General features: G+C 30.2%; 4 protein-coding genes across 4 annotated transcripts in view; 3 read left to right on the top strand and 1 right to left on the bottom strand.

Annotated features, from left to right (window-relative positions):
- Nucleotides 1-2,481: 2,481 nt before the first annotated feature.
- On the top strand, nucleotides 2,482-3,085 carry LOC108749054 (zinc finger protein 77-like). The gene is made up of 2 exons (XM_018487553.1): nucleotides 2,482-2,865; nucleotides 2,961-3,085. The coding sequence occupies exons 1-2, from the start codon at nucleotides 2,565-2,567 to the stop codon at nucleotides 3,083-3,085; spliced, it is 426 nt and encodes a 141-aa protein (XP_018343055.1). The 5' UTR covers nucleotides 2,482-2,564.
- A 2,259-nt stretch (nucleotides 3,086-5,344) lies between these two features.
- On the top strand, nucleotides 5,345-8,783 carry LOC108749047 (N-acetylated-alpha-linked acidic dipeptidase 2-like). Its single transcript, XM_018487543.1, has 7 exons — nucleotides 5,345-6,144; nucleotides 6,331-6,458; nucleotides 7,274-7,495; nucleotides 7,574-7,731; nucleotides 7,957-8,152; nucleotides 8,243-8,324; nucleotides 8,511-8,783. The coding sequence occupies exons 1-7, from the start codon at nucleotides 5,867-5,869 to the stop codon at nucleotides 8,719-8,721; spliced, it is 1,275 nt and encodes a 424-aa protein (XP_018343045.1). The 5' UTR covers nucleotides 5,345-5,866; the 3' UTR covers nucleotides 8,722-8,783.
- Nucleotides 8,784-9,376: 593 nt separating this feature from the next.
- Nucleotides 9,377-10,171, bottom strand: LOC108749053. Its single transcript, XM_018487552.1, has 2 exons — nucleotides 9,961-10,171; nucleotides 9,377-9,848 (listed from the first exon to the last, which is right to left on the bottom strand). Exons 1-2 carry the CDS (start codon nucleotides 10,108-10,110, stop codon nucleotides 9,495-9,497), a joined length of 504 nt encoding a protein of 167 aa, XP_018343054.1. The 5' UTR covers nucleotides 10,111-10,171; the 3' UTR covers nucleotides 9,377-9,494.
- Nucleotides 10,172-12,510: 2,339 nt separating this feature from the next.
- LOC108749046 (L-asparaginase 1) overlaps nucleotides 12,511-14,793 on the top strand; it is a 5,954-nt gene continuing 3,671 nt past the window's right edge. The window contains exons 1-4 of the mRNA XM_018487542.1: nucleotides 12,511-12,739; nucleotides 13,286-13,397; nucleotides 13,949-14,063; nucleotides 14,381-14,717. Of these exons, the coding sequence (XP_018343044.1) occupies nucleotides 12,562-12,739; nucleotides 13,286-13,397; nucleotides 13,949-14,063; nucleotides 14,381-14,717 (742 nt within the window). The 5' untranslated portion in view covers nucleotides 12,511-12,561. The remainder of the gene's footprint in view (nucleotides 12,740-13,285; nucleotides 13,398-13,948; nucleotides 14,064-14,380; nucleotides 14,718-14,793) is intronic.

Below are 14,793 nucleotides of genomic sequence, written 5' to 3'. Positions count from 1 at the left end.
GTGTGTGTGTGTGTAAAAAATTTTGTAAGTAAAAAATGACTGAAAAACAAAAATCTATAGCTTACTTTTGCCAAGAACCAATGTGTTTAAACATTTTTTTACAATATATTATATATTTACTTTTTAATAAAATATTTAAAAATCATGTTTTATTTAAATCTCTAAATAATTATACTCAAGAGATTTATTCCTCTTTATAGGAAGCGATATATATATAGTAGACGAAGTAAGATGTCTAGAATCGTATAGGTAAATATGACACGCTTAAATCTGGGCTTAGAAAATTGAACAGATAAAATAATTTTAACATCCCCTTTGCCCGCTGTGCCTCATATGCACGAAGGGAAGTCTCTGTCTCTTCGAACTATGTATATAGAGCGCTACTTTAGCAGTGTTCCAATTAACGCTCACAATACTTGTGACATCATTTTATCCTTGTTGTTTATATATAAATATTAAAGAGGAACAAATGATGCTCGCGAGTATTGTGAGCGTCAAATGGAATACACTCTTTGCAATTCAAAAAGAAAATAGTAACAAACCTTCAATATATCAATAGAAACTTTTGTGGAAATTAATATTGATGACTACGAAAAAACTTATAATAAAAAATACGTAGATGTGTTATAATTTTAATGTACATGTAATACAATTATAATTTCTGAAAATTACTTATAAATAAAACACCAATCTATGTAATCACACACACATATTTTCAGAAAAAAGACAAGCAATAATAACAAAGAAAAAATAGGACAATTACATATCTTAGCTATCATTGCAATATGCATGATCGCGGTTTCAAGAGGAAGTAGACAGAAAAATTCGTATTTTGATCTATTTTTTACGATATATTTTTGCAATAAGATTGCATGATTTGTACAATTGTGCCTACATAATCATAGTCTATAATATTATTATATAATTTAATTAATCAATAGTTGGAAATTTAAAAGGTTTTATCCAGCAATGATACAAACAATATAAAAATTTTTTCTCAATTGTATACATATAAACAAGATTATTTGTTTCTAAAATGTGCTCGGTAAGTACAAAACAAAAATTTATACTCATTTTTCGATCGTTCAAATTTGAGTTCGGGTCCGTTGACCGCTGCGACGTCGGGCTTCCTTTTGCAATTTCTTTTACGATTTAAATTGCAAAATTGACTATTACTGCTCGAGTATTTATATATTATATATCACGTTTACGAATTTCTAATTACAAAGAGTCAGGAAAAATGAAAATAAGATCTCGGAAAGAAGACAAAAAGAAAAACAGATTAAGAAAAAAATCTGCAAATCAGTATCATCTTTCACAGATACATCTTTCAAGATACGATATTGTCTTTTTAAAAGAAAATTGCATTGAAACATTAACAGGACATGGATATGGTAGAAGCAGAGCAGAGCATCCGAAAAGCTTCTGCATTCTATCCGTATGATTCGGAACAGGAATATCTGTCCCATATGTAATCTTGCATTTTTCACAAAGATAAATTTGAATCAACATATAAATGAATATCATGCCGGGACGTCTTTCACATGCGATTACTGCAACGAAATCTGCGATACTTGGCTAACTCGCAAAGAGCTCGAATGCGAAGAGAAGAATAAAATTACAAAGAATAATTAATACACGAAAGGGCATTCACACATAAGGTTTTATTCTTTGTTGAAAACTATTAACGCCGTTAAAAATAATTTTTTATTAAGCAACCTTATAAAAAGTATGATATTCTAAATAAGAGCATATATATTATACAAATGTTAAGTCATCTTTCAATGACTTAGCAGATTAAATGGATAATGTGATTCTTTAAATAAGACACAAATTTTTATACTTTGGACTACTACTAGATTATGACAATTAATATATCAAATTTTAAAAATAGGTAGGTATATTATATAAATATGTATATAAATATAAAAGTTTTTAAATAAGAATTGACTGCAGAGAATAAAAATCAGAGATTAATTTTTCTAAAAAACTAATTAAATATTTTTTACAATATTTTTATCTCCTAATTAAATATTAAAAATGTGCCTAATTTTGATAATCTTTAACCAACTAAGGTACTTATATATTTGCGTATAGCTTAAACAAATAAACTGTCTTGATACGTCGATATTTGCACATTTCTGCAATCATACATCACTCACTAATAATAAGAAAGTAATTACAAATTTGCTAAGGTTTATCCAGTAATAGCATTTGAAGAAGCAATACAAAGTTTAGATACATATAAACAGAACTTGTTTATTGTTAAATGTTTGAATATGTTTTGAGATTCAGACAAAAAAACCATATACATTCGTCGGTCAAATTTAATACCACAGAATTCCTCGAATCCTCATACTAAGTACGTGCTGCGATATTGTTCTTATCGACTTTCTGTATCTACAACCTGAGATTTTACATATCAATTCGTATACGAAGATTTCGAAAGAATAGAAATAACCTGTTGTAAAAAAAGTGCGAGAAACAAAAGACTGAAAATTGTAAAACTACTTGTTAACAACGGTTTTTCCAAAAGGAATTTGCATTGAATCATCGCCATCATCATGGGTGCCATCTTATCAACGAATAGAGAAAGCCAAGATCGCAGGAGTCTGTGTGTTCCATGCCGGAGTGTCTGCTACAAATGTAACGTTCCCTTTGAAACAAAAATGAGTTTAAAACAACACATGGAAGAAGTCCATGCCGAAACATCTTACACGTGTGATTATTGCAATTCAATCAGCAGTACTTGGTTTACGTTTGAACAACATATTTATGGATCTCACAACAACATGATATTTTGTACTTATTGCTATAAAGCGTATAGCGATTATTCGAATTTCCGTCTGCATTGGAGAACGCATGGTAAGAACAAATAACTTTGTCCGTGCAAATCATTCTTATGGATCGAATATCTGTATCGTATAAAGAATTTGCAATTTTTGTATAACCGTTTGCAGAACCGTTTGAGTGCGAGAGATGTAAAGATACGTTTGTTACTGTAAAAAATTTGTTAGAACACTGTGTGGCAACACATCGGAAGATATCATATCTACAAATGTTTTTTCAACTTTTTAGAAGATAAGGACAAATTAGAAGATGCACGACAAAAACGTTTTCATTAATTTTTGCTATATTAATTACGTTTAGAAATTTACGGATATATCGAAAATGTCTTTTTATTCAGGAAGAAAATATTGTAAAATACACTAGAAAAACAGAAATTTACTTCCGTTACATCTACACATGTTAGAAATGTTCTTAAATTTCATTTACTTTTAAGTTAATTTGAATAAATAATAAATAATACTTAATTTCATTATATTAATTCATAACTAAAAAATACATTATTAGAAATATAACCACAAGCTTCTTTTACATGTAAATGAAGCTCGTAGTTATGAACGAAATTAAAAGTAATGAATAATTTAACTAAAAATTAAGTTACAGTAGTTACTTAAATGAAATGAACGTGTACATTACATTCATGAAAAATACATTAAATTTTATGTACACGTACACAAATATACTTTTTAGTTATAAATACATTAAATTTAATGTCATGAAATTAAATTCAAATTAATTAATTCAAAATAATATATTATTTCAAATTAATTTGTGTAACTTAAAAGTTAATAAAATTTAAGAACATTTCTAATATGTGTATGTGTGTACATATACATAAAGTTTAATATATTTTTCATAAATTTAATGTACACGTTTATTACATTTAAGTAACTGTTATAACTTAATTTTCAGTTAAATCATTCATTATTTTTAATTTTATTCATTCAACCACTTCATTTGCATGTAAAGGAAGCTCGTGGTTACATTTCTAACAGTGTAATGGAAGCAAATTTCAAGCAGATACATTAAAAATATTTAATATTTAATATTGTCAATGAAAATGAAATTATAAGTAACTTAAATTTAACGTTTACTTTAAATTTCATGCAAATCTAAATAAAATGTAATAAAAAATGTATTAAACGTCGTAAAATTTTATAAAAAGTATACTAAATTTCATGTACATGAATATATTTTTCAGTTGCAGATACATTAAATTTCATGACATTTTTAAATGTATATTTTTTTATAGATTTGAATTGTCTTGATTCATAATGACGTGGCATAAATTCATAGCCTATATTCACAATAGTTTAAAAAATATAACCTTTATTTTTATTCTCGATTCTATTAGGTCCTAGCATTAGGTTCTAATATGTTAAATTTAAAGGAAAACCCATTTTTATACATACGTAAAAATTTGTAAATAAAAAATTGATCAAAGTGCAAAGATTTGAAATTAATTCCTTTTAAAGATAAATGAATTTTAAATACCTTCCAAAACACATTAACATCTTCTTATCCTTATTAATATTTGTGTCCTATTTCTTTTTATATAGATACTTATAAAAATAATAAGAATTAATCCAGTACGCGAAAGACTCATCGTGTGTAATAAAGGTGCGAAAAATTATCGTGTGTATTAAAGATTAATTTTATGCATAGGTAATAATATTTAATGATACCTGCCTCAATTTATACTTTCGAATTTATCATCGTCCGAATGAACTTCATTGTTTCCCGTAATTTTGTAAATGTTAATTCATTCAAGATTTAACAAAGAACTTTCAATAAAATCGACTGTACATTGTCATTAACACGTGTGAAAAATTTGTATATACAATTTCGAAAATCCGCATAGAAGACGTTATAGTTGGAACAACCTTGCACGCGCACGTAATACATCGAAAACTATTTATAAATGAAACACCGCCATCGTATTATTGCTCGAAATAAGTTACCCAACATGCGACGTCCACACTTCTGATGACGTTTGCGTACACGGTGTCCAGAAAGAAACGTGTTTTAGTGTCACATTTTTCAAATAGATTTATAATCTTGATAAACGATCTTGCCCTAAATGATTTCTTCAATTCGAAGATATTGATAATTATAATCAGCCTTTTTCTTTGATAATCCTGTCCAGATTACCTTTCATTAAAAATTTCTCACCGCAATAAAAAAAAAATTAACATTTTAACTATAAAAATATTTTTACCTAAATGAGATGAATAAATTGGATAAATTTCTAAAATTCTCATTAAGCAAAAGCCAAGTGCGGACTCGATTAGAAAATGAATATCTGTTATATTGTTTTTTTCTGCTTCCTTTCACTTCCTTATTTTCCTCCACACAAAAGAAGGAGTTGAGAACAGCGCGCACGCTCTTCACGCAAGAATAAAATAAACGAGACGTCAAAGAGGCGGACTGTAAAATATATCTGTGGGATCCCACGCAATTTGGCGACGGCGGAGACAGCGGAAAACGGTCAGCTCTATCGTCTTCACGATCAAAACTCGCCGTGAGATTTTCCTACATGGTGACAAAGTGTGGTCCAAGTGGACGTATCGCACGAAATCTGCGAAGATTTATCATTAAATTAATAATCTTGTTATCCAAATAATGTGATTACTATATTGGTGATCGATTTAATTAGCAGAAGTGGATCGTTTTCGCGATTCGCCATATAATTGAAACTTTCGCGCAAATAATATATGGAGAAATATCTTGTATATTACAAGAGATTTTGTTGATTTAATAAACTTAGGATTTAAAATAAAGCTTGCGTAATTGTGATTTATGTTTCGTGCACACATTTGATCTAGAAATGCAGGAATGTGAATTCGTTGGGTTTGTATAAGAAAAATCTAGATCGAGCTTTCATATTTTAAAGCTGTCCAATATGCGGCTATACGAAAAGAATTTAATCTGACAAATACGTACAACACGATAAAGGATGATAGGAAGAATCTGTCAGTAATACTTTTGAACAGATTTCTACAAAGAACACCCCGCGAGGATGCAGCGAGTTCTAAGTCTTCAAATGACTCGCAATATCGGCGAGTCCAGTGAATACGTGACGAAACGGTTGTGTTTCTCGTTTCTCTTCTCGGTTGGTTTCCTATGTCTCCTATGCGGTTTTCTGCTGGGCCGCTTTACCGTTGAGAGTTCGTTGGAGGCCCAGGCACAGAAGATACGAAGTGAATTGGCCGGAAATGGTCTCCAAAACACAGAGTATCTTCAGGAAGTAGTGCTCCAGGAATTGGAAAGAGCGTCACTCGACTACGATCGCACGACGTACATTTGTCTTAATATCTTATCATTTTTAATTATATATGACAATATATTTGAATATATTCTCATTTATATATGACAATATATCAGAATATAATACGATATAGTAGATTAATCTTTATGAAAAATTCCATTAGAAAATTATCGAATTAAATTTTTTACTAATAAATGTTCGTTATTTTGAATTAGAAATAGACAGACATCAGATGAAGATATGCGACGCATAAGTGGGCTCTTTTCCAACTTGTCACTCATTCATAAAGTGTACAACCATGCATCATGCATTCATGCGACTGTCCGCGGTTCACGAGAACCAGGTGAGTCCTTAATGCTTTAGTTATATTTACTTGGATAAAAAATGAAGAGTTTACTATATCGACTCTTAAACAGTTTTAAAATAACCTCTTACTCTATTAATATATTCGCAAATCATTTTGCAATTTTTAATTATGTTTATATGCAGTTCACAAACAGTCATATGAAATAATCTTTAATCTTTTTATTGTATAAACGGATGATTCGGATACTTAAGGATTATTTATCTCCTTTTATTTTGTAAACTAATCTTTCTATTTTTATGAAACTTGGTCTATAATATGGAATAATTTGGTAATATTTTCGCTTTATTTTAAGCTGATCAATACTGCACAAACAGTTAAGTATTGATTTCCAACAAACGGATCTCCAAACTTTAATTATATTATAAATTCTGTAAACTCCTTCATTGCAGATCACTATCTTTTCAACATTTTCAGATTACATTTAAACACAGCATCCAAGAACCTTTTAAAATTAAATTTTACTAAGTTTTAACTAAGATATAATCAGATTATTATTGTTTTTATTTTGAAATAGGAATTTTAGAATTCTAAAGTTAGAATAAAATTCAGCGACTTTGAAAATAAATTCTTTTTTAAGTTTTTCTTTGTTAAAAAGTTTCCGTCCTCAAAGGGTTAATGTGATCATGTTTCGAATAGACCGGTCTCGGAAGTTACTTGACACCCGAGACACTATCGTTTCCTAATCATTTTTTATCATTGCATATATTTACTTAAAGAAAAACAATACCTTTTATCTCTTTTCTCGTCTTCTATCGCATAGGACTTCCGTTTATTCTACTGAATTGTTTCAGATAGATATGTTATCTTATCCGTTAATGAAGACGGTATAACATTAGCTCTGGAATTGGCGCAAGTTCTAGACAAGATATGTACAGGGCACAATTGGCGACCACGACGAAGTTTGATCTTTTGTATGTCTTTTACATCCTCAGACATTTGCCCACAGACTCTGCCTACATTTATATGGCGAAGAGCTGTGGCTTACGTGACGGTGCACGGTCGTTTTGGGCGAGGTTTGCTCGAATTTTTATTACTTCCGTGTTATGAACATTATATAAGAAACACAGATATAAAGAATTATCTGATTTCAGCTAACAATCACACGGTTTTATTCGGATCAGATATCATGCGATCCATAGCTGTCGAAGCTATAAGGACAATATCCGGCGATAATAACTGGACATATCTCGAACACGAAATATTCGGTCCCCGCCTTTCTCTAGATATTCCGCAAGTGATATTTTCGTTCGTAAGTAGCCTCATTTCATACAAAGCTCTTTCAAAATTCCATCAATATAAATTGCATTTATTTTTAATTTAATAACATATATATTGCTATTTTCTAAATTAAGATTTAAACAATTTTATTATTAAAAGCTACTTAAGACTTGTAAATATTTTATGAAATGTCTATTTGGTTAATAATATTAATCGGAAAAAATTTCTGTGCTTTCATCTCTTTTTTTTTATGCAGAATGATAACAGCCCTGCGTACAACCATCACAATCAAAATTCCCGACTACACGACGTAATTCTGGCTCAGATGGTTGGCCAAACTATATGGCGACTGTCCGAATGTACAGTTATTCAATGGGAACCTAAGTATTTTAACAAAACTGTTAATGAAATATTGGAATCTATTAACACTAGCAAATTTCAAGACGCAAAGGGTATTTGTTATTTCTTTTGATTTCATTAATTTCTAACAGGAATGATAAAAAGCTTGAATTAATCGTTACTTTTTTATATTACATCTTCAGAGAAACTGAAAAAAACGTTAAGGATATTGCTCATAGCCGTGGAAGAGCTTAATGCAGAAATCGACACAACAGATGATGTCCAGTAAGTGTAGTAAGCTCAGAATTAATTAATGATCACTTAATTAACAAACTTAATAGTGTCTGCATGAAACCAATAACGCGGATATCACAGAAATTACTAAAATTAAAATTATTGAGAAAATTGCATATAACTCATATAACTTGTCAAGATTATATGATTATATTTTAATACGGCGAAATATTTTAGGATGCTGCATATGAGAATATGGAATGATTTGCTTCTGGACCTGGATAAGGCGCTTCTGTGTCCTGATAAAATCGATTCGCATTCCAGAACCGATTTAGCGACATTTCGGAAATTGTCGCACGATTCCATTAGCGAATCTACCTTATTAGCTTATCTCGACCAGATGACGAAATGTTATGAGGACGCTATAGAAATTCTACAAGAAAGATAGGACAAAAAAGAGAAACTTCTCTCTCAAAAGGATATAAGAAAGACTTCAGAAAATATATAGATTGTTACAAGACATCTGCTTCTTGTTATGACAATATACATTTTTCATGAATTGCTCAGTCTCAATTGTTTCTTACACAAAGCAACATAAATGACAAAACGAGAATTAGTGAGTATATAGAATCTATATCTCATTTTTATATTATAAATAGTACATGAAAATCGTTTTGGCATTTTCTTTGCTTTACCTTATTTCATGTTTATTGCCTAGCTAAGGACAATTACAATTTTACAGTTGAATGTAAATAAAATATATATTTCTATCTCTCTGTAAAAATTTACAAAAGTAACACATATCATAATAGTTATTTATATATTTTTACACGTATACCTAACATTTGCTTTCGCTATCACATTTTATACTTTTTTGGAACTACTATAAAACTTTGTAGAATTTATATATATTCGTAATTTATACTCTATATGTATAAAACATTGGATTCTCTTCAAATTAAATATTAAATTAAGTATTAGTTATTATTAGTAATTAATTAAGAATTAGCTTTTAAATATAATAATGTAGAAGAGTTAAATGTAATTCATATACATTTATGCTCATGTAACATTACTTTAGCTTTAAATCGTAAAGCTATTTATCTGACAATGAAAATGTTACATACTCATTTTCACATTAAATAATCATAACATAAAATAGATCGGAATGCGAATAACATCATATCTGTATTCAGACTTTCCTGATTTATGTCAATTTCATCATATCCCTCCTATACCATATCTTATTTCTTTTTCGAACTGTGATGCATCGAGAGTACCCTCTATCGCCTCACAATTCGGATTGAAGACAGAATAAGCGCTGGGTTCACCGCGTCGCTTCGGCCCAGATCTGGTGTTCAAGCAGATAAAGATCAGAGCCGACAGTACGAAGTAGACAGCACCAAACTCGTACTCCAATGCAATCATATATAATGTGGCCCATAACAGAAAGTATAATAAATAGATTACTCGTTTTAACATTGTACTTTGCGATTCCTGCGTGTTGTCCTCCTCCTGTACGTCGACCTCCTGGACATCCTCTTCGACATCCACTGACTGTTTGCACAGTTTAACCTAAAAACAAAGGAAGAAATTTATATTCTTTCCTCACAACATCTTTTACAACTTTTCGCAACTTTCTTTATTTTTTCCCCTCACGAATGTCAACCGCAAAATGTAACCTCACCTGCTCTTCCTTCATCGATTCTTCGAATTTCTCAATTCTGACTTCACGATTCCATGAAAATATATTTGTCATTACGCTCTTGATCGATTCCATCATTTCCTGTCGGCGCTTCTTGCGTCTATACGCTTCCAGTCTCTCTTTCACCGTCATCGCGATTATTCTGAATTCATCACGATGATGTTTGACACATCAGGTGTTTGCAATTGTTGTCTGATGCCAATCTGCCATTGATAGCAATAGTGGCATGTGGCAAACGCGTTGAAATCGACTGAATCGATTTCGAGATATCGATAGTCAAGTTCTGGTCGAGAAATCGAAAAATTAAATTTCAATTTCTCTAATCTCTCAGAGTTGACCGAAGTGGCCCTTAACCAATTCAATTTATTCCTCATCTTTTTCCAATTCTAGGATTCGAACTTCGATTAAGAATTAAGCATGAGTTGTGAAACTAAAGGTGCGTTCTAAGCTGCGCAGGAAACGCATATACTGCATTACCAATTGCTTTCCATTTATACATAAGTGAAACTGAGTCTAAAGTGAGCCGAGTATTTCATTTTTTTTTTTGGTAAAAATAAGTTATCATATGATACATAACACAGGTTCATAATCTCACTTTTTAAATGAGTTTACGAAATTCTGATCTCGATCTTGTGTAGATTATAGGCAAAAGCTCAGTTAAATCTCACTTGTTAGAGTGAGGGAAATAGTAAAAGGAATGCGCATTCAACTGAGTTGACATCATGTGACAAGTGAAAATTATCTGAGAATGTGGAAAGCAACTATTGTTAAGCAGCGCTTTGAAATCGATTTGTTTTATCAATATGCATGATTTAGTTATTCGGAATAATTTCTTGGATGATTCTGGTCATTAATGCAAATTATAAAAATATTATATTTTTAATGTATTATTACATTATACAGGGTAAAAAATTTCAAACATAATGGGCCGAATATCTCGGAAAATATGAAAGATACGGAAAAATATTTTAGATAAATATTTTAGATTGTACGGTCTAAAGGGGTACAAATACTAATAAAATATACTGATACAACTAATAAAAATACAAATACTGATAAACCGACGGATTGGTCGAGAAGGTCCAATAGATTACCTGATCTAACCTAATCTAACCCTAGATTTTTTCTTTTAAGGCAAAATTCGAGAAATTGTTTTTGTCCTTCAACTACTAGAGAAAATATGATGCTAAAAATATACGAAGTGTGTTAAATAATTTCAAAAGACGAATTACAAAGTGTGCATAATAATTTTCAACGAAAATTGCAAGCTTGCATAAATGCAAATGGATAACATTTCAAGCACTTACATTATTAAAATTTTCCTTTTTCAAAAGAAAAATTTGTTTGAATTTATTTCATTATGTAAAAATTATTTATTTAAAAAAATCATTAAAAAAATATTATAAGGGAAATATCAATGAAGGAAAAAGAAAAGAAGCTAATACTTTTAAAACATTTAACAAATCGAATAATATTTAATAAAATTTAAGGACTTCTATATTTAAAAGATTAATCAAATTAAAATAAATTGACATATGCTTTTTTATACACACAATATTTCAATAATTTATAGATAATTTGATCATTTCTTTGCACATATTTCATCTTATTTTATAATAATAAAAATCCATATTGTTTAATCTAATGAAATACTGAATATACAGAAAGAACAAACAAATAAATGCAATTTCTTTTTTCCACTTAATATAATAAATTCTATTACAAGCAGAAAGAAAAATAACATGGGATGTATTCATTATCTTACAATTAACAGAAATGTTACGTCGTTGTTTATCTCGTCTAGTTGTTTGTCATCGTCATGTTATTGGAAGATAAATATTTCACATATCGTAGAATAGCTAAAAATTTCGCTCTTTGTAATTCTCCTAAGCGCTTAGGATTGGCACGTTATATGTATAAGACTGAATTACTGTCGAATAAGCTGGCTGCTAACAGATGATAACAAGTGACGTAAGTTTCCTTCTTTTATTCATCTATTGTTATTCTATTTAACCATGAACAAGAACCGAAAAAAAAAATACAAAGATGAACATAAAACTGGCTCTTACTTATTAAGATCAATTTCATTAAGATCAATCAAAATTAGAACTTTTAATTAATAATTAATTGATTAATAGTTGAGGACTATAGACATTTTTTTTAAATCAAACACAATCAAAGACAACACAATTTGCAGACAATAAAAATTGAAGATAATAATTTATAAAAAATAATATAAATCTTTCAAAAATTTAAGAAATGAAAAATATTCATTCTATTACCTGTTTCTATCAACATTTAGTTTTTTTTAGTTCAACTTACTCTTGATTTCTTCTAGTTCTTAGAAATCTACTTAGATTAACTTTAATCTTTGTTTAATTTACTCTCCACTTTTTTTCTAAAAAGAAAATAGAAAAAATAAAGAGTAAGTTGAACTAAGATTGAAGTTAATTTGTATTGGTAGAAACAGGCATAACTACAGTTGTATACCAATTCCTGACGTCAGTGCAAGCAAGATCATGCGACACCAGTCGGTCTTGCAATCAGTCTCATAGAAGTCATCGGGACGGCTGCACGTGCGTTATGTCACGATCGTCTAGCGGGTCAGAAAACGTTTGTGATAACGATAATAATGGTAGAAACATAAAAAGTATTAGAAGAAACGTCAACGGCAGAATGGCCAACGGTAACGAGCAGGAAGGTCACGTTCTGGTGCTTTATACGGGTGGTACGATAGGAATGATGAGAAATGAACAAGGAGGTGATTACTTCATAAAATTTAAGAAATTACCTTGTAGTTTTCAAAGGACGTGAAATTTTGCACCGTAAAATCTTCACCATAAATTTCAGACACAGCTAAGCTTTACATATGAATGTTCTTCTTTTTCATTTTTTAAATGAAATCCCATCCGATCTCCCGAGGAATCTTCGATTTTGTACATCTTTAATTTTCTCCTTAATTTTTCTCTCGTTTCACACAACTTACGGATTTTTAGTGTCTTTCATCCACAGATCATTGGTAGCATATATTCGTATAACTTAATTTTTAATGATAAATAGATTCCAATGAAGATTTTAGATCCAAAGAATGGTTTACGTAATTTGTCTTGAATTTCTGGTTTTATCTTTGCTACAAAATTTTCGAATATAAATTAAAAGAAAATTATAAACATAATACAATTAAAGCTCCAAATGTGATGACAAATAAATTAGTATAATAAATTTAAAATAATGTCATTGTGACATCATAATTATCTCCATCTTTATCATATTTTGCTGACAATAGTAAAATGACTGTTTTTTGTAGTACTGCTGCCATTAGCTAATGCGTTTGTAAAAAACCTACGGAAATATCCACAATTGCATGATCGAGAGTATGCCGAGAAAAGATTCGGGGCGATGGGACCGCTAGTTTTGCCGTAAGTATTTAATGTTTAATTTATTATTTGCAGATATTATAATTGCGAATTCTCATACAGAAATAATGAGTCAATAATTTCTATAAACGTTTTATCGACTAAATTTTCGTTGAAATTTTAACTTTAAACTTCCACTCGTAAGAAAGAAATCGGATATTAAATAAATCATTTGAATTGTTTCTAAAAATATAATTCCTTAATAAAATTGGTATTTATAGTTAATATACTTATATTTAAGATTGTCTTGGAATAAGAATAAGTTATAAATACCGGCTTAAGACCTTTTCATTATTTTTAAGTTGAATATAATAATTTTCATGACAAGATTTATCACTCGATTTATTGTAAAAGATAAGTAATTAAGCAGCATTGGTTTTGAAAATTGGAAATTCGAAGTTCTTTCAGTTTTTTTCATTCCGATTATTTTTTGTTAGGGGAACATGAACCGTAAAAATTCCACCTAATTTGCGGAAGAACGTGAACCGGTTCCCCGCGTACCATTTCGCTTTCTCTTGCGCAATGTTAAAAGTGTTTTCCTCTTAATCTTGCAGCGTGACTGCAACTGACAATCGTCGAGTTGTTTACAACGTATTCGAGTACTCGAATCTCTGTGATTCCAGTAATATGACTATGGATGGCTGGATTCGTATTGCTAACGATATTAAGGTATGTTAATTCAGACATAAAGATAGATTTATTTTTTAAAGATCAATTTATTTTTTAAAACAATAAATTTTTAAATTACGCAATTTTAGACACAAATGAAAATGTATAAACAATATATTATGTATCAAGTGACGCTCAATATTTTTAAACAATTCCAGTTAATCTAATCTTACTCGAGTTAAAATCTAATCCTCAAGTTACAAGAAAAGCATGATTAAACTTGCAAAGCTCTCTCTATACGTGTTTAAAAAAGATGAAGCATACTCGACAATAAATTAAATTATGGTAAGACAATTCTCAAAGTTTTTCTTTTGTAGGAATCTTACGAGCGCTTCGACGGATTCGTAATCCTTCACGGCACCGACACCCTCAGTTACACTGCGTCCGCTCTTTCTTTCATGCTCGAGGCTCTAGGCAAGACTGTCATCCTAACCGGTTCACAAGTACCGATTTTTGACACGAGGAGCGACGGTCTGGACAACTTCCTCGCATCTCTCGTAATCGCGGCGAATTACAATATACCTGAAGTATGCGTGTTCTTTGGTACAAACTTGTTGCGCGGCAATCGGACGAGCAAGGCGTCTGCGACATCATTCGAAGCATTCCAGTCACCGAATTTTTCACCTCTCGCCATGGCAAACGTCAAGATTGAAGGTTGCTACAGATTCAAGACAACAGTATAATTTTCTTGAGATTTTTCTAAAGTTTTAGTGAACAATACGAGAAATTA

The sequence above is a fragment of the Trachymyrmex septentrionalis genome, unplaced genomic scaffold (genome assembly GCF_001594115.1).
Source record: "Trachymyrmex septentrionalis isolate Tsep2-gDNA-1 unplaced genomic scaffold, Tsep1.0 scaffold253, whole genome shotgun sequence".
Classification (NCBI taxonomy): domain Eukaryota; kingdom Metazoa; phylum Arthropoda; class Insecta; order Hymenoptera; family Formicidae; genus Trachymyrmex; species Trachymyrmex septentrionalis.
Note: the sequence above shows the minus strand (reverse complement) of the source record. Positions and strands in the feature narration are given on the sequence as shown.

Excerpts from the sequence above, each read along its gene's own strand:
- LOC108749054 (XM_018487553.1), top strand. The coding sequence starts at position 2,565 with ATGGGTGCCATCTTATCAACGAATAGAGAAAGCCAAGATCGCAGGAGT. Across the intron at positions 2,866-2,960 it reads TCTGCATTGGAGAACGCATG|AACCGTTTGAGTGCGAGAGA; the intron begins GTAAGAACAAAT and ends AACCGTTTGCAG.
- LOC108749047 (XM_018487543.1), top strand. The coding sequence starts at position 5,867 with ATGCAGCGAGTTCTAAGTCTTCAAATGACTCGCAATATCGGCGAGTCC. Across the intron at positions 7,732-7,956 it reads CGCAAGTGATATTTTCGTTC|AATGATAACAGCCCTGCGTA; the intron begins GTAAGTAGCCTC and ends TTTTTTATGCAG. Across the intron at positions 8,325-8,510 it reads GACACAACAGATGATGTCCA|GATGCTGCATATGAGAATAT; the intron begins GTAAGTGTAGTA and ends GAAATATTTTAG.
- LOC108749053 (XM_018487552.1), bottom strand. The coding sequence starts at position 10,110 with ATGACGGTGAAAGAGAGACTGGAAGCGTATAGACGCAAGAAGCGCCGA. Across the intron at positions 9,849-9,960 it reads AATCGATGAAGGAAGAGCAG|GTTAAACTGTGCAAACAGTC; the intron begins GTGAGGTTACAT and ends CTTTGTTTTTAG.